General features: G+C 44.8%; 1 protein-coding gene across 2 annotated transcripts in view; it reads right to left on the bottom strand.

The window, feature by feature from the left end:
* ADAMTS3 (ADAM metallopeptidase with thrombospondin type 1 motif 3) overlaps window positions 1-26,853 on the bottom strand; it is an 88,545-nt gene that overhangs the window by 35,859 nt on the left and 25,833 nt on the right. For both annotated transcript variants that reach the window (XR_003987536.1, XM_030450003.1), the window contains exon 4: window positions 21,815-21,971. Coding sequence is in view for 1 of the 2 variants with exons in the window: in XM_030450003.1 (XP_030305863.1) it covers window positions 21,815-21,971 (157 nt within the window). In the remaining variant the exon portion in view is untranslated. The remainder of the gene's footprint in view (window positions 1-21,814; window positions 21,972-26,853) is intronic.

Raw genomic sequence — 26,853 nt, 5'->3', positions numbered from 1 at the left:
ACAGCCTTGGCCAGATGGGCTGTGCAGGTGGGGCAGGGCAGGCTGCTGGTACCTGAGCTCAGAGCTGGGAGATCCTGTCTTCAGCCCTAATGACTCCAGAGCAAGAGCTGACAGAGGAGATCAGCAAGAGGGGACACAGGGACACAGGAGCTTTGCACAGCCTCAGGCTTTTCACTGCAAACTGGGATCCTGCCAATAAATCCACAAGTGATACGTTTTATTTTTTTTTTCTCCAGCATAGAGGAGTGAGCTGCATTTATACCCCTGGTCAATACTAAGTTTTTCCACTTTAATACCAGGATAATATTTTATCAGGTAAAGGCCATAATTTATCTGTATACACGAAGAAGACTTGAGCAGGTCCACCTGGTATCTTAGGGTGGTTACCTACAATTACAGAGAAGCAGCTTGTGTGTCATCTTAGATCCACATAAGTGAGCAACCCCATTTCCTTTTTAACTTCACACAACACTCAGTTCTTCATCTAAACCTCAGTGTATCAGCATGGCAGCTCACACCATAACTGCAGACAAAGAGCATGGCTTCAGGTACCACCCATACAGCCCAAACCAGTCCCAGACCAGAACTGGGCCTTCACACAGAATGCTAAAATCAGCCCTGCAGCGAGCCCTTTAAACACAACTGCAATAAAAGCTGAAAAATAACAAGGGAAAAAGTCACATTTTGCAAAATCATCAGATGTATCAATGCCTGAAAGTATGGAAAAAACCATCTCCAGAGGCTCTGGTATTCAGTTTGTAGATGAGAAAAAGTCAGTCAGCAACAATTTCCAGCCTGGTGAAACGCATACCTGGACATTCACCCCGTGTTTGGGGATGTGAGGGCTCTCACAGTTTTTACAGCCCTTTACTTTCAAAGTTTCCAGCTAGCAAGAGCCCAGAGTGCATGACTTCCAAAGCCAGACACTCTCCCAGGAACATCAAAGAGCTCTGTGTTAACAACCCTAAAACTACTCATGCCTTCATGTATCATTAAATCAACCTGGAAATCATTTTGATTTCATAAAGGAGCACACTTAAAAGAGTCCCTGGACTCCTAATATGGATAATGCATTACAAGTGGACACAGCAATTCAGGAAGGGGGGCACCTTTAAAGTCCACCCTGGCTGGAAAACAGGAATTGCATTCATAATCTATTCACTACCTCGGAACTTGCTGGAAGAAGAATAAATGCTGGATGGCTTGAGTTGTCTGCATTTTTGGGCAGCTTCCCTGAGGTCCCTAAGGGGTTGAAAAGAGTTACAGGGCCTAAATTCTTTAAACAGCTAACAGGTATTTTCAGTAGCAGACCAGTATTAAAAATTTTTAGTGCTCAAGGAAGTTGCTTTAGTGGAGATGTAGCCCCCCAGAGCTCATTAACTGAGGTTTTACAATCAGGTCTCCACGTAATTTCAGCCTTGGTTTGGATTCCTTACTCCTAGACATCTGAGCCAGCTTCTGTCAGCTGCCTGAAAGCACAGAATGAGTGAAGAGAGCTCCTCAGCCCCATTTAAAGGAGCATTTCTCAGCATTTAGCTCTGCTGTCAGGCATGCTGTTGCCAAGGACGTTAACAGTCACTGTCTGGAGAGGCAGCTGACAATTCCCCCCCATGATCTGGACACATCAGAAGGACACCAAAGGCCTCTCCCAGCAGAGACAGCTGGCTATTTATTGGTTGATGCTAGTCAAAACCACATTTACACTGTTTTAGCTCAGCTCTGAAACGTTGAACTTTCTTGCTGGAACTTTTCAGTGCTACCTGAGCCCTCCCACTGGTGTCCTGGTCTGCTCTGGCAGAGGAAGCTCTACAGCTCTGGGGTGACAGAAGCCAGCAAGGAGAGAGAATTTTGCTACCAGCTAACAAAAGCAAGAAACTGTATTTATAAGCAGATCAACTGCAGGTGTCATGGAGAGAAGGAAAAGAAAAACCCAGTCAAGCAGTAGTTCCCTAATCATAAAAGCTTCACACAACTCTTATAGGAATAGGCTGGCTTCACCATTTTTCCCCTATACATCCTTTTCTCTCCCCACTGTCTCTTCCATCTTCTCTTTTGCTGGACACCTCACTGCTACCTTGGTTGCTGGCTTCCCACAGCTGAAGAGATGTGTTTATAAACAGAAGTTTAAATACTGCAAAAGGCATTTGTTTCCATGCCTCCTGTCACCAACAATTATGCTTCAGTCTCCGCTTTATCTGCCTTAAGCCCCAGCAGCAGGGCAGAGCACAGCTCCCTTTGCCAGGGATTACTGGGACCAGTGAGAGTCTGCTCTGCTAAAAGAAGAGCAGCATGGCAGAGAAATGACTCCTGAGCTCTTGTGGATGAAAGGTGTGGAGCTTGGGCTACCAAGGAAGGACCTGCACACACTACCAACATGCAGTTGGATGGTTCCCCTAAAAGTGAACACCATAAAATCTGTATCTGGATCCGTGTCAGGGGAAAGCTCAGGAAAGTCTTTGCTGTCTTTCAGGACAGCCTGTGTCCTCTCTTGCCTCCTGCCTTGCAGAAGGAATGGCTCCTTCCCTAAAGAGCTCCATGCTGCAGGGCTGTGTGTTACTGACACAGCCTGAGCCAGAACCACTCTCCAGCTGGAGAGGAGAGCTGTGAAAAGCCCCAGCTGATGCAGCAAAGCTTTTCCATTAATGTAATTACCAACAGGGAAAACACATCATAAAAACCCAAGGAAAAAATGTCAGATGTGAAGAGGTGGGGCACGGTAACCTGCTGCTTCAAAACTGCTGAGGTATTAGAACATTTTGATGGCAACACACTGGACAACCCAAAAAGGTACCTTGAATTTCTTTGCTTTAAAAGGCAACAGCTGCAGACACACTTCTCACTGTCTGGCTCTGCTCTGAGCTCTCTAGAGCCTGCAAAGGTCTGAGCAGCCCACCACCAATGACCAATTAGTGACTGGACTTGATGGTCTTCAAGGTCTTTTCCAACCCAAATGATTCTGTAATTTTAGGACCAGCTCTCAGAGTTCCATACACTCTGCTCCCTCTGATGTGCCGCTGGCTGTACAGATGGAGCTCTGAAATCTGGACCATACAGCTGGAGGACACCTGGCCTGGTATCATACAACATCTGCAGTCTAGGAGGAGAAGTGGGGGAAGGAAGAGATGAGGCTCTGCCCAAACACCAAAGCTAGAAGCTTTGCACATAAAGAAATAGCAGAATATTTCTGAATTTATCAGGACTAAAATAATTCCTTTCTAGCTCTCATACCTTCCCACCTGCCCACAGAAGAGCTGTACCAGGAGGAACAGCCTGCTTCCCTTCTATGAGCCTCTTGACTGGTGTAAAAGGCAAAATTATTTTTCGACACCTTCAGTCTCTCTTCTGATGTGGTTACAAGAGACACTGGGCTGGGGTTGTTGGTTTTCTCCTAGGTACCAGCTGTGACCAAGCTGGTGGCACAGACATGACCCTTGTCTTCTCTTCACCCTGGAAGGTTGATGTGTCTGTAGAGAGAGAACTTTGGTAGAGAGGTTATGTATGTAAGGTGTTGGTCACAATAAATGAACATTGGTGTCTTATTAATCACCAGATTTTGCTTCAGAGGAAACTGTTTAACAGAAGAAACTGGTGAGCAAAACACTATTTAAGAAATGTGCATGAGGAAAATGATGTGGTATATGCACAGAGCCTGGCACTGCTATCCAGCAGCTGCAGTAGTCACATCCCAGTTTAGGTTAGGAAAAATTACTATGTTTGACCAATCGTTTTTCACTTGCATTACCCAGAGATTCAGACTTATTTTTTGTGTTAGTTAACTCAATGAAAATAACTCAGCTTCATTTCTAAGGGTTAACAAGCAAGAGAAAATCATTCAGCTGAGCTGGTAGGGCTGAAGGGAGAAAACACTAGACCAAAGCACTGACCTAGAAGTTCTTGTGAAGAATGCTCACACAGCCAAGGGGAGCACAAGCAAGCCCCATGGCTTGGCTAAAACCTTCTTCAGGTTAAATTTTAAGATGGAACTTGAGCACAGATCAGTGTTCCCTCAGCTTACACAGACAAACATTTCCAACCCTGTTCTCAAGCCATCTCCAATAAGAAAAAGGTCATTTTAAGAGCAAGAGATAGTGAAGTGCTCAACCAAGGAGCTCTTCTCTCTGCCCAAGTTAAAGTGTTGGAGAGTCACTGCTCCCAATAAACCCTGCTGATTATCCTGACTCGTTCATTCAATAAAAAGACAGACCAGACAAAAAGAAGATTCCACATCCCCTAGACTGAGGCTATAAAATGCCAACATCTAAAGTGCATTAAAGGCTTTCATTAAGTACCTGTCTTGTCCAATTTTTGTTGCTTCTTTCACACTTTTCAATTAATTCCTTAAACAATTTTGTGCCAGTGTTTGGGATGTGGTAACTTCCCGGTCCTGGCCATGGGGGAGTGCTTCCTGCCTCACCACTCAACTTCACCTCTTAAGCTCGACCTTACCAATGGCAACCCTCACCCAGAGAGCATTTTTCCAGAGGTGGTTTCAGGGAACAGCTTCATGGCTCTCCTCACTTGGCCACCAGTGGGGACAGAAGCCACGGCTGCAAACACAAGGGGCAGACTCAGCTGTCAGGAGGCTCATGGGAGGTAAATGTGCAAAGGAGACAGGAGAATGGAATTCACAGAATTCAGGCACATAAAAGGAATAACTGAGTGTGTTAGACTGGGAAAAAATATTACCAAAACAAAGAGAACTTCAAACACCCTTCCACTGACACCGAGAGTCACAAATTACACGGGTGCTTGACAATGGGTCGGTTCCGTCCAATGTCTTCCTACCCAGCTACTCGTTAATGTAGCTGAAAGCATAATTGTCCTTAATTGTTCAGTTGTCACTAAGTGGATTCCAACCTTCTGACATTACAAAGCACAACAGCTGTGTTTGGGAGACTGGCCTCCTGATGAGTCCATGCACCTGCAGGGAGAGCAGCCCAGTCCAGGGCAGGGTCCTTCCACACCAAGCACACCACGAGGCTGACTCTGTGCCTGCACCCAGCAGGTGACAGCTGAGCATGATCCTGCCCAGGTTTGTCCAGCCTTGAAGTAAAGGTCTGGCAGTTTCTGGCTGAGCATTCCCAGCAAACACTGCGCTGGGCACCTGAGTAAGATGATGGATCTAACCAGAAGCCAGGTGAGCTCAGTGCTGTGTTTGGGTCAGGGACACGTGCATGGATTATCTGAGCTCCTGAGAGAGACATTGCAACATCAAACCATCAACAGCTCCAACACTGCCCATCCTTACTGCCCTTCAAGGACACTACACATACACGAGGTTATTTTTCTCAAGGAGCACCATCTGATGTACTGTACAGACATATATACACACCATGTTCAGACAGGTATGTTGGATTATACTTAGTTAATCATGTGTACAAAACTGAAGTTTCAAGGACTGTTTCATTTGGCCATCAACACCACCTCAATTAACCCCATGATTAAATACTCCATTTTATTTTTTTCTACACAAGAACTGGCTGAAATAATGAAAACAGAATGGTTTTTTTTCTTTGAAAGAAAAAATTAAATACTGGAAGTGGGGTATTATAAACGTATTCCAGGTAGCTGTTCTAGGTTGACAAATTCTGGTTTTTCATTACAAAATGATATTCAGTGTCCCACCTGCACACTACTGTAGATTTTGTGCAATCCTAGCAAGTCAGTGAAAGCCTCTGCTGTCTCCTCCTCACATCTTGTCTGTAAGAGAGACTTCTATAATTGGAAGGGATAAAAGGGACTGCAACAGAAGTAATTTCATCAGGTATTCACCCCCTTTGACACTTTCCTTTCTTCCTACAGACTGCTAAACAAAGCAGCACTTTTTTTTCTTTCCATCTCACCAAATTCCTATCTGTGAGCCAACCTCGCCTGCACCTCACACAGATGTGTTATGGATATAACTCACAGTGTTTCCACTCAGGATATTTTCATCATTCCCTTCTCCTCAGCCCAAGCCCATCCAAAAGAGCCATAAATTCTCCCATTCAGATCTCCATCTCTTCTGGCCTGACAGATGGTGCCATTTGTGTTTGCCTGAAAAGGTGGGCACTAAGGAGGGAGAGGTTTTTCACATTCCTGCTCTGTGCTCTCAGACACCAGAGGGAAGTCAGCTGGGAACACCTCCTGTAGGACAGGACAATGGGTACTGTTAACTTCTCTATGCCCAGACCTGACCTTCCTCCTCCTGACACTCCCCATTTGGTCTCAAGCCTGTTCAGATAAAACCAAATGTCCAACTCTCACAATATTTGAATTTGAACACAATATTTGAATGGTACTGCCAGAACCTCACTGTGCTGTGTGGATATCCAAGATGCCATTTGTTTGTGGAAGGACCTTTCAAGGAGCACTCTGTGCCCCACATGCCTCCTCAGCAGCATTCTCTCTCTACGAAGCTGCTCCTCCAAGCCAAGGAATTTCCCTGTCAGAGGAGAGTTGCCAACTTTCCTTGCTTGGCAAGCAGGGTCCCATTCTTGCTCCTGGCTCCATTTCCTGTACAGTGTGCTTTAACGAGCCCTCCAGGCTGCTGGAAAGCTAGCAGAGATGGTGAAAAAAATAAAATAATAATAATAATAATAAGAAAAAAAGAATAACTTGAGATGGGAGAAGATTTAGGAAGAATTTTCCATGGACTACACAATAGGTCTGGCTATAAATATGACAAAAAGAGACAGCTCTCCTCCAAAGGCAGATTTAAAAGCTAGAAGGAAAGCAGGCCTGGGGCACACATGGCTGTGGGGTGGGCAAGGATGAAGGGGGAGAACAGCAGCCAGAATATGGCAAGAACTGTTGTAAAGTGTCTCTGGACCTGGTAGACAGCAGGTTTCATTTTATCAGACAGCTGGTACCAATCCCATGCTGAATGAGAATGGTTTAAGGTGTCCAAATGATACCAAGTTACAGCTCCTGAGGATTAGCTCTGACTTCCAGAAACTAGAGCTCCAGATTAAAGAGTGTTTTATGGTCAAATTTGTTTTCAGATTTTCAGATTTCTGATTGAGCAGAGGTATGCTAGCCTCTGGGAATTTCTCTGAGATGGCTAACCCAGTTTTTACTCTCAATTAAGTTCTAAATACTACTGACAAAGGCAAACCCTCTGGCTTTCCAGACTGCTGCACGTCAGCATCAATCCAAGCACAGGGCTCTCAGGCCATAGGGGTGACTGATACCCAGGAAGAAGAGCACTGCTAGATCTTAAAGTGAAGTCTAAGTGACAGGAAACAAATTTTTCTTTTCTGACTTAAAAGTTACTTGAAAAATTGGGAGTACTTGACCTCGAAAAGCACATTCCTTGAGTGAGCAGGGCAGGCAGTGAGCTGAACCTCTGCTCTTGGTTTTTGGGAGAATTTGTAGCATTTCAGTACAGCCACCCAACAATGCAGCCTTCAGCTGGGCTCCAGTCCCCAGCCAGCACAAAGGCCAAGTGCCCCCCGCCCTGGTGCAGATGGGACTGTGTCTGCAGGGCAGGATCCCACCAGGAGGATGGCAGGGAGGAATGTGAGAGTTCCAGCCAAAGCTGCAAGAAAGTGAGAAGCAAACAATACAGCAGGAGCCTGGAAGTGGCAGGACAGCAAATAATACCAGATTAAAAACTGCACCAAAGTGTTAGTCACAGATAATAAGCCTCCCTCCTTTCTTGCCACATGCAACTTCAGCCATTTTTCAAAATTCCACTGGCAGAAATACAAAGGAAAAGCTCCAACTATAAACTATCACTGAATGATGTTGAACTCCTGCTTTTTTTATTTTTTCCATGAATGCACTGTAACTCAGCATTCCAAGACCAACAAACTTCTCCAAACCCAAGCTATTTCCAAACAGTACATGTACCACAATTTTGTCCAAGATAATGGCTAAAATATGTGTGAAGCCATTCTCTTCTGACAGCACAGAAAAAGAGGAAGGGGCTGCACCAGGAGCACACACTGATCTGCACAAGTGAGGCCTTGGGTTTAACAAAAAGCACTGAGAGGTTTAGACTTGGTTTTAAGCCCTGCTGCTGAGAGCAGTCACTTCCCAAGCTGGGGTATCAGCTCACCCACCTCTAGTTGGGGTAATAACTTGTGCTGTCCCACTCAAGCTGGAAATACAACCATCCCAAATAAACCTCCAAGAAGGTGCTGAGTGCAGCTTATTGGGGCCTGAGGAACTACACGGTTTCACAGAGGCTCCTGTTGGCCCAGTCTGTCATCCCAAGGAAAAATGGAAAATAGTTTCCTTTTGTTAGGAAAGAAAAAAGAGGGACAGGGAAGACTTGCTAAGGGGAAAATGACAGAAGTCTTCATCTTCCTGAGGGAACTTGCTACCCAGTGAGGGTTCCTGCAACCTTCCCTGCTTTGGGAAGCCAGCTGCTGCCTCAGATTCCCTGGAATTAGAGCCAGGATCCTGTCTTTTACCCTTGCAACAGTGTACAGCAGGTCAGGAAATTTTTGCTTACCTTATAAAGAAAAAGGAATGGAGCATAATCATTGACTTCTTTCAGTTGGAAAAAACTTTAGGATCATCAAGTCCAGCCATTAACCCAGTGCTGCCAAGTTCACCACTAAACCATGTGAGGAAGGAAGGTAAATCTCCTCCTCCTGAGGTAGCACAAGGATAATGTACCAAACCCACCAGAGTTGTCCAGAACACCAGAACTCTCCATCACCAAGCAGGGAGGTTCCATTTTTTCCTCTAGAAAAGTCAGTCAGCAAAACCTGCCTTCTCCTGTCTCTCTTGTCACCTGGACAGGAGCAAGCAGCCAGGATCCCTCAAGTCCCAGAGCTCACACACACACCAGCTTTCTCCATCCTGCCTGCTGCTGAGCTGCTGATAAGGTGATGACAGCAGCAGTGAGGAGGGCAGGATGCTACTGTACATCTGCTAAATGCTGACACAGGAAACCTGAGGTTCCAAAGGTCCCTGGGATTTATGCTGAAGAAGTAAAATCTCAGTCTTCAGACCTAGAAGCTGTCCATCACCCTGATGGCAAAGCCTCAATACAAGTACTCAGCTTTTTACATCCCAGGGATACAGACCACCTGAAGGAAACACTGCTGGCTTTTCTCCATCACTTCCACCCACAAATGCCACAGGTTTATTTGTGATGCAGGAATAAACATTAAGGCATCCTAAGTATGGGTATTAATAAGTCAAGAAACAGGTATTTGGATTTTAGTGCCCGTCAGATTTCTGTCACTACCAGCAACAGTAAATTACCCTGGAGATGGAAAGAGAGAGCATCTGCTCCCTGCTAGTAACAAGTTCCTAGTAACCATGCAGATGTTCCCAAATAGAAAGTGGATGGGATGCCCAGATGCCTTTCATTGTTATATTTTTCCAAGCAGCTTGACAAACTTCAGATGTAAGAAAATAAATATGAATGATGAGTCTGTCTCGCCAGCAAAAAATAAAAAGTGTTTGACCAACAAGCTAAGGAAGCAGATCTGCAGAGCTCACAGCTTCCTCAGCCTGTCCCAGGAAGTGTCTCCTCAGCTCGGCCACCAAAAGGCTGCAGGGCATTACAGGAGCTCAGCTGCTGGTCACTCCCAGATCAGATTCTTTTAATTGATTTATCTCACCCTGTCTCCCCTAGTAAAGAGTAACTGTTAACTAAAGGAAGGATTCTTTCTTCCTCCTAGTAGTAAATGTTCCGGGCACCAGAAACTTGGAACCTTTGAAGTGTTGGAAGTAATGAAAATATATTGTTACTTATTCTTGGCAGGGAAAACTCTACAAACTGATTAAGAAAAAGGACTTGAAATAAATTGAGAATCAGCCCTGTGAAAGCAAACTGAGAAATACCATCAAAGTACCAAAGCACAGCTTCAAATGCAACTGTTTGCAAATTCACTTGTGGTAGATTTGCAATAAAAAACTATTTAGTTGGCTGTGGAAGAACCTGAGCAGAGCTCTGAGGCACTGCACTTTCAAGGACTGCTAAGGACAAACTATTTACAGCAGTTATCAAAATGAATTCTGGGGTTCCTGGAGAGCTGCTGAGTGTTGGTTGAGATCATAGAATCATAGAATTGGCTGGGTTGGAAGGGACCTCAGAGATCATCGAGTCCAACCCTTGAACCACCGTTGCGGTTGCTAGACCATGGCACTGAGTGCCACATCCAGTCTCTTTTTAAATATCTCCAGGGACGGAGAATCCACCACTTCAGTGGGCAGCCCATTCCAATGACGGATCACTCTTTCCGTAAAGAAATTCTTTCTAATATCTAACCTAAACTTCCCCTGGCACAACTTAAGTCCATGCCCTCTTGTCTTGTTGAAAGTCGTTTGGTAAAAGAGCCCAACCCCCACCTGGCTACACCCTCCTTTCAGGTAGTTGTAGAGAGCGATGAGGTCTCCCCTGAGCCGCCTCTTCTTTAGGCTGAACAACCCCAGTTCTCTCAGCCTCTCCTCGTAGGGTCTATGCTCGAGTCCCTTCACCAGCCTGGTTGCTCTCCTTTGGACCTGCTCCAAAGCAGCACTCAAAAAAAAAAAAGTAATAAATTTTTTGTGTACTGAATTTCTACCACAGATCTATGAACAGAAATGCAGGAGTTCTGCTGAAAACCAACAAATCCATGATGTACTAGTTATGTAATCTGGGATGATGTGACTTTTATGTTGTTCATAAATCACAGGACATAATGAGTTACCCTCTCATTGTCAGATACTTCTCAGGCATTTTCAAAGCAGCTTTTGGTGTTAAAGCAACAGGTAGATACACTTCAGATTACTCTCAGTCTAGAAGTACCAGCTGAATTTTCCAGGAATAGGGCAAACCAAGCTTTGGTGAATACTAAAGCCTAAACCAGGTAACAGATCAAGAGAAAACAAGATGGGAGAACACACGAGCATGAGGAAAATCCACATGCACACCACCTGGCACCTGGATAGCTCAGCAACAACCCTGCTCCCACATGGAAGGGGTCACAAGGGCAAACTGAGCAACTTTAAGGATTTTTTTTTACCATCTGGAGAAAATCAAGTCAGTGACATTTCCCTCCCAACAGTACACAGGAGCAAAGGACCCCGTAGCTTGGACATAACACATCCAGAAATATTCTGCTATGGGATCTTTAAGTTCCACTGGAGATACATTCAGTCCACGAGGTGAGAAGACCTGGAAGAGCAGCATGCAGTCTCACTTCACCTAAAAACTGTTCTGTGTAAGGCAGGGGGGATTTTTCAGAGCTTCCTAACCCTCCTGGGCAGTTCCCCAGCTCCTGTGCTCAGGTATTGCTGTGGAGGCAGTGGGCATGTTCTGCTCCTGAGCAAGCTGGGGTACACATACCAATTGGTACACATAGCTTAGGAAACAGAGAGCTCTGGTTTACTCCAGGACTTCTTCCCAAAGAACTGATCTTGCAGAAAAGACAAAATGCTAACAGCCTTCCTTTCTGCCTTGAGCACGTGAAAAAAAACAACAACCAGCAAAGAGGCTTTATCAAATCAGAAAAAGCCAAATACAAATCTCCATCCAAAAGTGGAAGCAGCAAGAGACACTCGTTTCTGGCTGGCTGCAGTTACAAAGTCCAAGAACTAAGTGAAAAATAAATCAAAATATATAAAAAAGCATCAGGCACTAAAAGCATTCTGCATTACAACCAAGGTGACACAGGTGGGATATTAAAGAACTACTTATGTTGTGTTTTCAACTACTTTCAGCTGTCAACATCCTAAGTTCTCAAGTTCCCAGTAAAGTGAAATTGTTACCATTTTTTTTTTAAACTGTCCAAAAATCTTTCCCCTTAGGACAAAATAATTTCTTTACTATTTCAATTTCAAAAACATTTGACTAAAGCTCTATGTAATGTGTCCAGGCTTCTTCTGCCAACTGGCTTCTCTGGGGCTGCTTCTTGCCTTGCTCCTGAGGAGCTCTGGGGTGATTCCCCTCCTATCCACACACAGAATCACAGACTCATAGGATAATTTGGGTTGGAAGGGACCTCTCCAGGTCACCTAGTCCAACCCCTGCAGTATCAGGGACACCCTCACCCAGATCAGGTTGCTCAGAGCCTCCTCAAGCCTCACCTTGAACATCTCCAGGGATGAGGCCTCAACCCCCTCCCTGGGCAACCTGGGCCATGGTTCCACTGCCCTCATGGGACACAACTTGTTCCTGACATCCAGTTCAATTAACTCCTTTGTAATTTATGACCATGGATGTCCCAGATACCCTGTTGCTATGTCACATGCAGCAGTTAGAAGAGAAGAGCTGCAGGCAGCCAGGCACACAACAGATCCACCCGTGGTGCCTCCAGTTACCTGCTATTGCTATGAAAAAATGCTTGAAAAAAGGCCCTGCCTGTCCCAGAGCAGAGAACAAACAAAACCCTCTCCTTGGCTACCCTGAAGGGCACAGAGCAGCAAAGCTCCTCCTGGCTCCTCAGGTTGTATTTCCACAGCACCCAGTGCCAGGCAGAGCCAGGGCAGCCTCCCAGGGGCACACAGCTTCCCTCACAGCCACTTGCTCCTTCCCAGCTCCAAATGCAGACTCAGACTTGTGTCTTCTAATAACCTCCAGAATCCTGAACTATCTTGAAGATCTGATCCCATGTTATTAGAATACTCACAAGAATGATTAGGCAAGGCATTCTGGCAAAAACCCCACTGTTTTCATAGCAAACAGCTGGGTCATGCTGTTACTCCACCGTGCTTCACTGTTGCAGTTTGGAAAGATTTATGCACTTTTGTAAACCCAGAAATGGATCTGAAGAAACTCAGTCCACTGGGAGCCAAATGAAGTGCAAGGATGCTGTTCTCACGTTAGTCATTTCCATGTGCATTCCTAGCAGCTTCCCTGGCCCAGCCCTGTGTCAGCCCACGTGAGACACACAAGTTTTCACTCTCACTTAGCATCTGTGAAGCACTTCAGGGGGATGTGGGGAAGTATGATGTCCACTTCTGCCCAAGGAAGCTGTGGCTGCCCCATCCCTGGCAGTGTTCAGGTCCAGATTGGAAGGGGCTTGGAGCACCCTGGGCTGGTGGGAGGAGGCACCATGCAGAGACCTTCACAGAGGACAGGGACCACCAAAGGGAAGGGCACAGCTGGCCAGGTCTCCGCAAGCACCCAGATCCCTCAGGCAAAGCACACCAGGTCAATTTGCCTTCTCCTCTCTTATGAACCAGGGATGACTGTATCCTATCCAGAAACTTTCGAAGGTATAAACTGAATTACTTTGCCCAGCTGCCCCTCAGTTTGCAGTTTTACTATTTCTGAATTTCTAAAGTCTTCCTAAAAACATACTGAGCACCAAACCTGTTAAACCCGGTGTGTCACTATGGGCAGAAAAAGGCCAAAACTGCACAAAATTTCAGGGGAGGAAAATCCAGCAACAGTCACGTGGCATGAAAATCACCACTGGATATTCTGAGGCAAGCTGCTACATTTCAAGTCCTTTTCCCATAAAAGACATGGGTTAGTTAAGAAGTCAACTGCAGAGGCAGACTGATTAAAAAGGCTCTTTTCTTTCAGAGGAGGAGAGTCCCTCGGTGCTTCCCTGGTATCAGGTTTCAGGACCATGTTCCTCTGATGCAGATGTAAAAGGCATAAACAAGGAGCAGCCCCCGCAAGCTGGGGGAGGACTCATTTCCTCCTGTTCCTGACCTCTCATTCACATAAATTCATCATGATGAGGCAGCTCTCCTGCTTCCCATCAGTGTGTGGCCTCAGACAGGGACCATCCTGGTCCCTACCCTGTTTCACAGCCAGAGGGGAGCATCACAGACAAGTGCAGGGTTGATTTAGCACCTCCTGGTCCATCAGAGGCACTGGTGGACCCTGTGGGGTGATCCTCTCTGACAGGACACCAGAACTGTCCCTTATGCAGGACACAGGCACAAAGGGGGGGTCCTTGCCTTGGCACATCTTCACCCCTTAGGAGGTTACTTGACAAGCACCATCTGTAAAAGAAAGAGGCTCCCTTCCTGTAAAACACCTGCCTGCAGAGGGTGTTTTAAAAACTCTGCTGTTGGTTATCACCACTCTCCCCTGGCAGCTCTGCTCTGCCTGTGTAAGCTGGTGGCACAAGGAGTTTCTGCTGGGAACTGCAGAGGCCTTGGAAGGGCTGCAGGCTGCATGTCCTGATCTTTCTCCATTTTTTCAATTTTCCCTTCATACAGATTTCTGTGTGTTTTACTACTCTGGCTCTGAGTGCCTGTGGTTGGAACCAAGCCTTTATCCTTGGTTTTATTTAAGAATAATTTTCCTTTGTTATTGCCAAGTAGTGAAGACGACTTAACCAGCTGGATGTCCCCAGTGCCACCACAGGGAGGTGAGCACAGCCTCCTGGACACACACAGGCTGGGGAAGGCACTTTCCAGCACTTTTTGATCCCCTCCTGCTCAAGTTTCTTTCTTTCTTAACAAATTTTTACAAGGTTTTTCTCAGCTATGAAGTCTGGGTTTGCTTTTACTCGTACACATCTCAGAGCAAACAGGTTCAAGCCTCCAGAGCAGAGACTGTGGATCTTAAATTGAGGTTTAATTTCATAATTCTCTGGCTAGCATGGAGGGAGCAGGGGACTCGTTCCCCAAGCACCACTCCAGACCTGAGCTCCATCAGCACATCCTCTCAGACAAGCAGTGTCTATATATTTTCTGAATATATTTCCTTGGGTGTGCCCTGAACATAACTGCAATACATCTTACTGACTCCTCCAGCTCTCCTTAAAATGAGGGATGAGCATCTGGAGCAAACACATTTTTGTTCCTAGTGTTGCCAAAGACCTCCTGCTTGGTTACAGCAGGTTATGTTCTCTTGCTGATCACCTGCCCAGGTTATGATGCCTGCAAAGGCTTTTAACACATTAACTCAAACTTTAATGTAGAGCAAGTATTAAATCAATTGTGCAGAGTCAAGGCTGGCTATAGAATCTGTCAGAAAACACCCAGGCACCTCAAGGCCTGCTGAGTTTCTGGACACAGTGACCATTGCTGTTCAAAAGCTTTTCTTGGAAGAGAGGTAATGGACATCTAGTGGAACAAGGGAAATTCCAATTAGATAGGAAGGGGGAAAAACTTCATAACAAGGGTAATCAAACACTAAAACAGGGCCCTAGAAAGGTTGTGACATCTTCATCATTGGAAATACTGAAAACACAACTGCTGAGTTACTCTGCCTTGGCTGTATGAACTGCTGGGCCAGAGAGGCCAAACAGATGTCTCTGGTGACAGATGTCATTAGGAACAGAGAGGAGCAGCAGGAGATACCAAAGGGAACACACTTTCCAGGCACAAGACAAATCCCAAACTCCACCTGACATCCAGGCAAGGGAGGTTAAATGGAGTTCAGGTTATGCCTGACCAGGCTGAGAGCACACTTCCATCTGTAGTGCACACACTCAAACCCTTGGAGAGGGCTGGGATTCCATTGCACTCAAAGATATTACTCATCTACTTCCATTTCTACAAGTGCTTGATGGTTTTCTCATTATTTTTCCTTCCACTTCTCCTCCTCCCTTAGATCTCTTCTCTTTTTCCCCAGATATTGTAAGCACATCCATCACCAATACTCATTTTCCTTTGTACCATGCCGTGCCATTCCTGTTTGAAAAGCACTCTGCTGACTGCCTTTCCTGTCATTTAGCAAAATGATATCTGGAAAAAAAAAAAAAGGGCAAAAGCCTAAACCCACAAACCAGTTTTCAATCCAGAACTTCAATGAATCCTATTAAGTTTCACTTTTATAGAAGAAGGCTGATTTAAAAGACAAAGCTCTGGCAGCTCTGGATAAAGAGATGTCTTTAGATGAATATGTACACAGGTTATCACCAGCAAACACAAGAACACCTGTATTGTCACAGAGCATGTTACAAAATGGGGGGTACTAAGCCTCCACCTAAATCAGTTCCATCTTTCCCATTCCTGCTGATGCACACTTGGGTGGTGTGCTGGGCAGGACCTAAACCATCCTCCATCAGAACACAGGCCATGAGAAATTCTGCTGAGAAAGAGCTCAGACACCTTCTGGCATGAGAATGTCTCTAAGAAACACTAATGTGCCTGGGGAAGTGCAGAGGGAGGTCTCCAAAGCAAGCAATAGTCTTCCCATTCTTCTACCTCCTGTTCCAGGGTTTCATTCCCAGGCAACCAGGAGCAATTCCCAAATCATTTCTTCCTCCTACATGTTTCCCACCTGGGACAAAGACACTTGAACCCAGTGCCATGGCAACGCCATCAGCTACACAAGCACTTTGGTTCTTTAGGGAAAATGAAAATTCTGAAAGGAAGCTGGGAGATAAAGGCTCCTATTCCTTGTTTCCCACTGTTAGGAAGTAATTACAAAAATACTTTAATCTGAAGGGCTCTCTGGGTGAATAGGTTGTCATTAAAAAAAAAAAGACTGATGTGAGGAGGAAGATAAAATAGGAAAATTTTGAGTACATTACCATGCTGTGTAACCTCCAGCTGAAGGTTGGTTGTCATCATCACACTACTTGAAAGTGCATGAAAAAAATAACAAATGAATGAACAGGAGGAAATATAAATTGAACTCTCTGTGACCAGCTCAAGCAGAGTATGATCCAAAGCCTCCCTCATCAGACCACTGATGTGAACCTGAGTCTTCTCACAGACTCCAGTGGACTTGGATCAGGCTTTTCCTGAGAGATCCAATCTGGATTTTATTTTACCATACACCTGAGCCTGATTTAGAACTTGCAAAGAAGGCCTCCTGAGTACAAATTTGATTCTAAACTCTACAGTTCTTTGCTGGTTCCTATTGTTCCTTAAAAGCTTTCAAGGAATAAGGTAATAATCACATATTTTGGTGATGTTTGTCAGCTTATAAACAAAGGATAACAGATTCTTTTCATCCTGTCCAGACAGAATGATATCATCATTATGCTTTCAAGCCTTCCAGCTCAGGCTTGCCCAGTGAGCTTTTCTTTCCATTCCTCAGTGAAAAGCTATTGGGGTGATAAAATCTTAAAGATTTGTTTCAATGAGGTTTTAACATGACAGCCTCATACATGCTTCTAGTGTTTCAGCTCCATACACACAGCTCGTTTGCCCACTGTCCCCAGACACCTTCACCCACAGTACAGATTCCTCTCATCTTTGTTTCTTCTTGTCCTTACAAATAAGTAGTTTTTCTTAAACAGATGTTATTTAGGAGTAACACTCCTGATGTGAACACTGATCTGTAGTACTCAACTGAGGAGCACAGATGCATCCATCAGCTCTTCTACAGCTGAAAAGATCAATTCGGGTGGCTCAAAAAATGTATTTCTGGGCATTTCTGTGTTTCTCCTCCAGCACAGGTGAAAGGAAAGCATGCTGCATTAGTTGGGAATGTCTGTGGAATTCACAGGGCCACCTACTTCTCTCTGTTCCCACCAAGCCTAGGGAGAAGGTGCTCTCAGTCTGAGCAGCCTGTCTCAGCTCACTCTCACTAGCAGCATGGCCTTGTTCACTCATGTTCCCCTCACAGCCTCACAAGGGTTGCTTCCACCTCACTTTTCAGAGCAGATAAAAATTTTCAATGATTTCTCCAAACTCAGCCAGAAGTTAGAGCAGTACATGTAGTTTGAAAATGTGGTATGAGTATTCCCATTCCCCATCACATGAGCCATGATGAGCTCACCAGCCTTCACATGGTTTTCTGTGTGACTCCTGCCTGACCCACAAGGAAGAATAATCAAGAATCTTCCCTGCTCCCAGGGGAGAAACCCACCCGACATTTGTGGAAGCTGTGTCACATCCCACCACATTTAAGTGGTTTTCAATAACTGGGACTTCCCAGGGGAGGCCTTGGCTACCATCCTGCAGAAGAGGAAGAGCTTCCTCTGTCCAGAAGAACCAAGTCAGGCTCAGCACTTCCAGCCAAGCTTCCCCAGCTCAGTGGAGAACCAATGAGGTGGCTGGTTTAAATTATTTTAGCATTAACTGATCAGGACTTACTGCTTATTGCAGGTCCCTGCAGTGCCTCACATTAACAGAAGAAAGATCATGTTCCAAAAAGGACATTAAAATGATCCTTAAATTAGCAGATGGATTACGTGTGAAATACAAATAACCACTCTTGCCACCAGTTCTGTCAAAAGACAGAAAATTATCTCCATTTCCCTCGTGTCAGAGTGAAAGCACAGGCAGTTTAAAAGCAAGAAACAACAACCTAATACTCAGGGCCATCTCTACACAAAGCAAATGATGGAAACAAGCAGGCAGTGCACACCCTACACCTCATTCCCTACAGAGAGCCACGGGTGCCCTAAGCAGAAATCAGCAGAGTCCTGTTTCAGGGAAGGGTTATGTCCCACACTATCCAGGAGGCACCCTAATATCTTCTCCAGAGAACCAGATTTCTGGTTCCCACCTTTCTAAGAAAGCTTGCTGAAACTTCATCACTGCTAACTAAAAGGAATAAAGAATAAATCAAAACAGGAAAGAGAAGTGGATTGGTCAAATGGGTGCTTGTTTCCCTGAGAACACAGCAGGGGAACCAACTGCTGTTCTATGTTGCTCCCCTACATTGCTGTCCCTGCTAACCTTGACTTCAGATGGCAGAGTTCTGACTTACAGCTCCTGCACTCGTTCTGCCCTGTTGTTTGAAAAACATCCAACAAATTCCCAAAGGTTTTAAAATCCCACAGGAACACGGATGTCCTGCCAGACAGAGAGCTTCTGCTGTATAAATGGAGTTGAAAGCTTTCACCAGAGTACCTTCAAACCCAGCTCTGGGAGAGCACAAGGCAGCACGTCCCACTTCACTGTGGAGGGAAGCTTTCACACAACATTTCTCAGTTTTTACAACCACTGACAACAACAATTTCAAGTACTTTTTTATCTTACTGCCTATTTCATTGAGTCATTTGTCATGTATTACTGAATTCTGGTTTTTCATCTTTGTTGGCTGAATATGCAGCTGAACTTCCAAAGGGCCAGCAGACTGTACCTGGTGCTGCTCTTCTGGGCACATGGGGTGGAGAGCAGGGGCAGAGATCAAGAAGGATTTTCATGCCTCTGTAATTACCAGACTACTTAACCACTCCAAACTGCTTCTATTTCCAAAGCTCAAATTTGTGGAAAAGTTTCAAACTGTCAAAAGCAAGCAAGAGAGATTTCTAGTGAACATGAGTAACCTTTACCACTTATTTACTTAGAAGAGCTGCAGTGGTGACCTGTCATGTGGGCCAAGCATTTCCTCAGCTCCACAGGCTTCAGCAACTTGCCTTAAGCTTTATCATGCCTGGATCTCAAAAAAGCATCTTGAAGGCATATGGATCAAGGCAACATAACTCTCTCCTTTGCTGTGCCCAGTCTGAGCCAAAGTGGAGCTACCAAACACCAGTGAGGGTGAGAGTACAACCTACTTGTTGTAATATGGATAATAGAGCAATAAGGATCAGGCTTTGCCCAACTGGGACCAGTCAGTAACTGGGCTTACTCAAGGATCATGGAAGTGGCTAAAAGCAAAGAAATCACTCCAGCTGAAAAGTAGCCAGGAGGGGAAATTAGCCAGCCTCAATCTAAGTGCTCTGGAAAACAGGGAAGATGGGAAAGACTTCCAGTTTCACACTGCACTGGCAACTGGAGACCTTTAGACACATCCAACAATTAACTCATGCTCACCTCTAGAAGAAAACTCACCCAATACATTTGAGAAAACCCTCTTAGGAGAAAGTTCAGGATACCCACAAGACTGCAACACCTATAGTACCCCTCACCCCCAGAGCACAGCCTCACGGTGCTGTCCCCCAGGCCAGGATCAGCCAACCTTCTGTCCAGGGGCTGCCAGCAGCTTCCCTGCCTGCTCTTCAACTGACCATGAGCTGCACCAAATAACACTTTGTCTGCTACACCAAGCTGCCTGGTAATGACAATCATTAGGAGGAATTTTTCTGTGTATAATATTCATTAGAAAGGAGGTTAAGAATCTTTTGCACACATCTGCTTTAGCACAGATATGGACACACAAACACTGCTCACCTGACGTTGTCCATGACCTTGCAGGTTAGCAAAGGACCTACCTGATTAGCCAGGCCAAGGGAGGGCCACACTACATAAATACAGAAGCCTAAAACCCCATACAACATCTTCTGGTTTGTGTGGCAATTCTTTCATGTTAGGTAAGGTTTCACCCAGCTGTGTGGACTTCTGGGATGGAATGATCTGGCTGCCTGACAGGAATACAGGCACATGGCAGCAACCCAGGAAGGATAAACCATCCCCATTTTCCTGCCATGGGAAGCTGCCTGTTCTACAGACTGGACCATACCTTGGCATCCCCTTCTGTAGGGTACAGTTACACACCTCAGTTGTCCACCAATCTGTGGCTATTGCTCTAGGCACTTTAAATTAAAAACATCAATGAGTATGTTGTAAGCACAGTGGCAAAAAGGGGGTGAACAGTTCTCCCTGAATGTGCCTTTCAAACTGACAAAGAAAGGGCAGGAGAACTATCTTGCAGATGACAAAATAAATGCTAAGATAGTAGTGACAAAGTCCAGCAGATGTCACATCACATCAGGTGAAATACAGAGATGTTTCATATCAGTATGTGTGGGACATAGCTGTAAAACACCATATCCATACAGCCACCATATCCACTTGCCAAGATGAGCTGTGTTACACACTGCATAGACCTGTTCCAGGCAAATGCTACAATAACAACACAGCATCACAGAACCAGCTCCCCTCTGCCACAGGATGGAACAGAGAGATGTGCAGAAAACAAGGAGTTTTGGTCTGGGCAAGAGATCAGCTCCAGACACACGGCTTTGACACCAACTACAAAGATTACAGTGAGCTACAAAAGGAAGCTGCTGCTCTTCAGTGCTCCCTCTGAGCAAACACAAGAAGATGGGAAGATGCTGAAGACATTAAGACCCTCAAAGGAGAGACCAAATCCAAAACATCATCAAAGGTTTGGAGGTAAGACTCACCAGTCTATTTAATATTTGTATCTAATTCATTGGAAAACCAGGGATATAAGCAGGGACTAGTTTGGTCCATTTCAACATTCTATAATATTCGTATGTAGCTGCTCTTTTCTTCTCTGACCCTTTTAAGTTCCAAGAACATGTGAACACAAAGCACAAACAGGAATCTGAGAAACTGAGAGATGTTGAAAAAAAGGCAGAGCACTGAAGGGAAACAGAGCTGCTCTTTCATCCTCAGCCCAGAGTGTCAAAAACCTCAGCATTCACTCTGCAATGCACTGGCTTGTAAGGATTCATGTCATATTAAAAGGGAGAAAAAACGTACAAGCAAATGTATTAAACCCCACCATAATTATTCTCAGACAGACCAACCATGTTATCTCGAGGACTGAGGGGGATCCTTGGGTATGTCAAAATACATCCAATCAAGGAAACTGCCTTCAAGCTGCATTAATTGCAACCAGTAACAGGGGGAAAACATTATCAGTCACTGGCAGAATTTAGTTATTACTCAGAAAGAAACAGGATGCAAATTTTAAACACAAGCTGCATGGACAGGCAAGGCTTAAGAACAGCTTAGAACATTGAAGTCATATGAATATTTCTATTAACATCTCACGTCCCACAGGATCTTACCAACTTATGCAGAGCTCAGACTTTTCCCAGTAAAATGGCTACAAGCTTTGCCCCGGGTTTAAGGGAGGAAAAAGCAGGCATTTTGCAACATTTCCTGAGGAGAATATTTCGTGGCTGAGTTCTTCTCTCCCAGATGAAAGCAGATGTGCCCTGCTCTTGGCAGAGGAACCACATGCATGCCTCTGATGGTTTATTTCAGCAAACCTTTAAACACTGTCTTTTCACACAGCCCACTCAAAACTGCCTCTTTCAAAAGCTACTCTATGCCTATTACCCACAAGAGATTTGTAAAGCATCAGCACAGGGTACTGTACCTTCTCTGTGGACATCAGGGAGCAGGTCAGTAGGATGCTGCATTACAGCTGATCGCCTGTACACCATGTGGATTCTTCCCTTTTCCTCTTCCTCTTGCTTTCCTCTTTCCAAAGGCTCAATGAAGTATTCATCCTTATCAGTTCTTATCATTCCAGCCTGGTGAGGAGGGAAGAAAGCATGCCAATATATCATTTGAGAGCCTGCAGACCTGGCCTGATGCTTTAAAAAACAAGTATCAAGCAGGGTGAAGAATGGCAACACAGTCAGCATTACTGGAAATCACTCAGGTCACTGCTGGCTTTCCTCTCCCAGAGGTGACATCCCTCTGGAGACAGCCACACGGCTACGGCCACTGGTCAAAGGCACAAGGAGAAGATACTGTGCATCTATGAGATACAAGACCCCTGGAAAAATAACTAAGACCAAATCATCCAGAAGTATTCTCTGTCCAGGCGTGCTTGGCAGACTGAGCACTGCCTACTGAAATGGTCTGCTAATCCTTAACCCTTATGTATTCTGACCCCCTCAGAGCTCAGGTGCTTTGTTTTACTCATTCAAATCAGCAGAACCACATGGTTACCTTCTTAAATAAACACACTGCTCTGCCCTGTAACTACCTACCTACTGACAACACCTCCAGCACACCAGTGGAAGCAACACTGTGCAGGGGAAAAATGGACACAGAATAGTTCAAAGTGCTGAAAACCACCAGTGGGAGATGTATGTTCAGGATCTCCAAGTTACTGCCAAGCCATTGAACATCTGTATAAAATGTAGCAGAGCAACTACTAAGAGGCATTGCTATCCTTCTGATCTTCCTTCTATACCCTGTTCTCCCTCTGCCCCTTGCTCCCATCAGCTGAGCCACTGTTTATGGCTTTTCCATAAACCAAAGAAACCCCCACAGGACAGCTCAGTCACTAGAAGGTGAAATCTGGAGATTCCCCTGCATATAAGATAGGAATTGCAGGGTTTGATTGTGACTGTGGACACATACCAAGTGTGAACCAAAAAAACCCCAAACAAACCCAAAGACAAACCTGATGGCCCTGCAAACTCCTGCCAGGTGGTGCAGTTGCAATCCTAACCCTTCAGCTGTGGAAGCCAGCCAGCAGACTTATTTATGGCAGCTCTACACAGACTGATTTTTTTCACTTACTTCTTTCTTGCACCAAACATATTATCCTAGTCCAATCTTAGCTGATTTGTGAAATGTAGTGAAATGAGGCAACCAGGTGCCACTAATTACCAGGTAGTGGGCATGAGCTTGTGTTAAGCCCACCTGTGGCTAATTAGGGCAGGCCCCAACAGCGCATGAGCAGGATTAGGGGGACAATAAAAGGAGCTCATGCCCACTACCTGGTAATTAGTGGCACCTGGTTGCCTCATTTCACTACACTGAAACACAAGTAGACAGAACTGCAAAGGTATTTGAGAGTATAAAAACTGATATTTGAATAAAAGTATTCAAAATGTCAGAACCAGGACTTTACCACAAGCCCTCCATGCTCTTACAGCTACACTCAAATTTTTAGCTAATTAATTTCTTCAGATACTGGCTACAAGACATCAGTCTAAACACTCCATTATTCCTTGTTTCCATTCCATAAGCAGCAGCAATAAGTGGATGAAAAATCCCCACAGTTCCCAGGAAAAAAGAGGAATGATGATGACCTGGCACTTGTGGTTTCACAGTCAAAAGGCCAAACCTGAGGGGCTGATGAAGGAAAACCCCTTCCACACCTTTTAGCCTTGTTCTGCTCTGTGCTTCATAGCAGGGATGGTTTTGCATCACCTGTGTGAAGTTGAACATGTTTCACATGCTTTTGAGTCAGTAATTTGCCCATACTTCTGAGATACTCGCCCACTACAGGAAATGATACAAATATTGACATATTTTGACACTTAACACAGAATAATTAAAATGACAGGAGCTGTTTTATCCCACAAGGCATATTGTAAAGGACAGCAGGCAATTTTTTAAATCCTGACTTTTTTCCCCTTTCATTGGAAAGCGAGGGATATAAGCAGGGACTAGTTTGGTCCATTTCAACGGCACACAGGCAAGCAGGAATGCAGAATCCAGCTTGCTTTCTATTCTGACTTTTTTCACACAAAACCTCATCGCTAAAAAGTTTTAAATTTTCTAAATGAATGGTTAGAGAGGGGCACAGCCAGATACTGCATTCCCACTTGAATCTTTGCTCTAAGCTCCACTGTCAACCCAGCATTTTCTTCCCCACCAGCTGTAAGTGAAAAGCAAGCAGGTGTTTGGAGCACATGTTTTTAAAGGCTCTCTTGGAGAAAAGGCTGTGGTGGATTTTCAAGAAAGAAGTATGTAGTACATTTTTTTTTCCCCACAAAAGCACATTTATGGAGCAATACAGGAAAGCATAGTCTGAAATCCTGGAATGCTATTAATTTTACTACTTTCTCTTACAAATTAACAATGTTCAAAATTTCCATCACCTGAAGGACCCAGTCTGCAATCTATACTTCTGTGAAGTTTATCTAGAAATGGCCTTCTGAGTGTGAAACCAGGAACACAACAAACCCACCCAAAGCAACAAGAAGCCTTTGTGGCACCCTGGCTGGAAAAACACCCACCTGCCTGCTCTCAGCACCATTCCAGCCCTGGCTGAGGCTCAGGACCAGTGGATGAACTTCTGAGCTTTCCTACAGACTTGCTTCTCCCATTTTGTCAAATTCCCATCCCTCCTGGAGGGGAAGCTGCCAAAGGCCTGGCTGGCACCCCAGTGCCCCCCCTGCTCCTCCCTCAGTGCCCAAAATCTGTTATTGTCTTTAAATGACTCTCCAAACTTGAGGCATTTCATCCCTGCAGCTCTTTTTGTCCTCCTCAATGCAGAAGCAGTGGTGCACAGCAAATGGAGGGAAACCCTTTCTGCTGAGCTGAACCACTGGAGGAGCCAGTCCTGCCTGAGTGCACAATAAAAGGTAACTGGGAGCAGGGCCAAGCCCAGCCTGGCACAGGCAGCCCACCTAGGAGGCCTTCCCAGAGGACAGCAAACCAGGCATTCTTTACTGGACAATCTACAGGCAAAACCTAGAAAAAAATGCCTTCTATTTTATTTTCCTCAAATGCAAAAAAAAAAGAGGCAGACAGGACTAAGGGAATTACAAACAATATAAAACCTTGAGAAAATAACCTACAAGGGCAGGTCAAACTAAGGAATCACTCCCTGAGCCAAAATCAACAGTGTTTAAGGGGGAACATGATTCCCTATAAATATGCATGGGGTATTAGCAAGAACCATTCATTCAGAGAGCACAACAGAGAACTGTGGAGTGGTCATTAGGAATGGATGCATTTACCTTCCACGGGAGAGCAAACAGTGCGGGTGGGATTTTTCAAAAGTATTTTAGGAAGTTAAATTGCCCCATTTCTAGTGGTTTCCAACAAGGGCAGCCCATTTAACCCTCGGGTGTGTTTTGAAAAGCCCACCCTCACATGTCAGCAAGTGAAGGCACTTGTTCAGCAAGGCAGCAGAGTCACACTGCCAGCCATTATCAAACCAAGTGCTGCCAACACTTACCACTGAGTGTAACTGTGGAGTAGGAAACACTTGGGGTTGTTGAAGCCTACACTGGATTTACTTTACAAAATAAACCTATGACAGAATATCCCCATTCTACCTATCATCTCCTGCTCAATGCAATGAGGTAATTTGTTGGTGGCAGACTACACTGCCCACTTCTACCCCAAGCTGTATTTCTTTTTTGCCTCTTACTGTCCATGGATAGATGGGACGTGGTGTCTCCAAACACTCTCATGCAGCTCCCTCTACAAAACACTTACTTGCCCAACTGGCTATGAAAAATCTTGATACAAGTTACCTTTCTAAAGTGAGTGAGTACCTCCTGTACTCATCTACCAGCTCTTACTCTTCCCAGCACTGTCCCTGATGCTTTTGTGGCTTTGCCATTACTTCCACCTATGCTTGCATTTCTCTTCACAGTACTGCATTTCAGCTCCTATCTTTGTAGGATTTTAAAATCCTACAGTTCTGTAAAACACAGTTTAAATTACTACTGTGGTAGGTTCATTATGTTTTCAAACTGTTCTTAGTGCCCTTGTATGACAAACAGTCTGTAAAACACTGACACAACACTCGGGGGAACAGAGGTGTTAATTAGCAGCTATTTCTCCTAAAGCAGCTCTGAAGGGTGAGAGCATTGAACAAGAAGGCTGCTTTGAGCAGTGCAGGAACACAATATGGAAATGGTGACATGGCTGCTCCCAGATCCATGTGGCATGCACAGAAGGAGACTGCAAAGACTCTGAACTGGTCTGCTGCCAAGCTGGTTTTGGAGGCTGCTCACATCAGGGTTTCTCCAAACTCATGTTTGTTGGTGGTTTTTGGTTTTTTTTGTTGTTGTTGTTGTTGTTGTTTAGTTTTATTTTGTTGGGTTTGGGGTTTTTTTTCTTTTTTTTTTTTTTTTTTTAGTATCTTCCTTTTTTAGTTTGGTGAGAAAGAAATTAGATCTATGAAAATTCTCTAGAACGAGACTTCTAGAAATTCCCTCACAAGGATAAACTGTTTCTCACACCATCCCTGCTCTCCAGGCTCTATTTAAGCCTTTCCAACCTATTCCTTTGTTGCCAGATTTGTTCCAGACTTTAAAACTCTGAATTTCTTTTTTATTTTTGTTTTTTGCTCTTTGTCCCCTCACAGCTAGGAACTAGGAGTAATATGTACATACTTTTCTGGGAGTAACTTTGGATTACACATTGAATCCAGCATCCCAAAGTGAAATGTTCACCTATCTGATGTATCTTTCCTGCAGCTGCACTGACAACACCATACAGACTTTCAGCAAAATGGTAACTGCTCCAGCTGAACACACATGATGGATCTGATTTATCTCTACCTGAGGCATAAAACCTGGCACTCTTAAAACAGTCAGTCATCCAATCTATAACTGATTACACTGCACCATGAGGGGTACATGACCAACAGAGCATCACTGCATCCCCCCTGTGAGGATCTTCCTTTGTATCACAGACACTTACTTCTGG

Source organism: Calypte anna, chromosome 4A, assembly GCF_003957555.1.
Source record: "Calypte anna isolate BGI_N300 chromosome 4A, bCalAnn1_v1.p, whole genome shotgun sequence".
Taxonomy (NCBI): Eukaryota; Metazoa; Chordata; class Aves; order Apodiformes; family Trochilidae; genus Calypte; species Calypte anna.
This window is presented reverse-complemented; position numbering and strand designations above follow the sequence as displayed.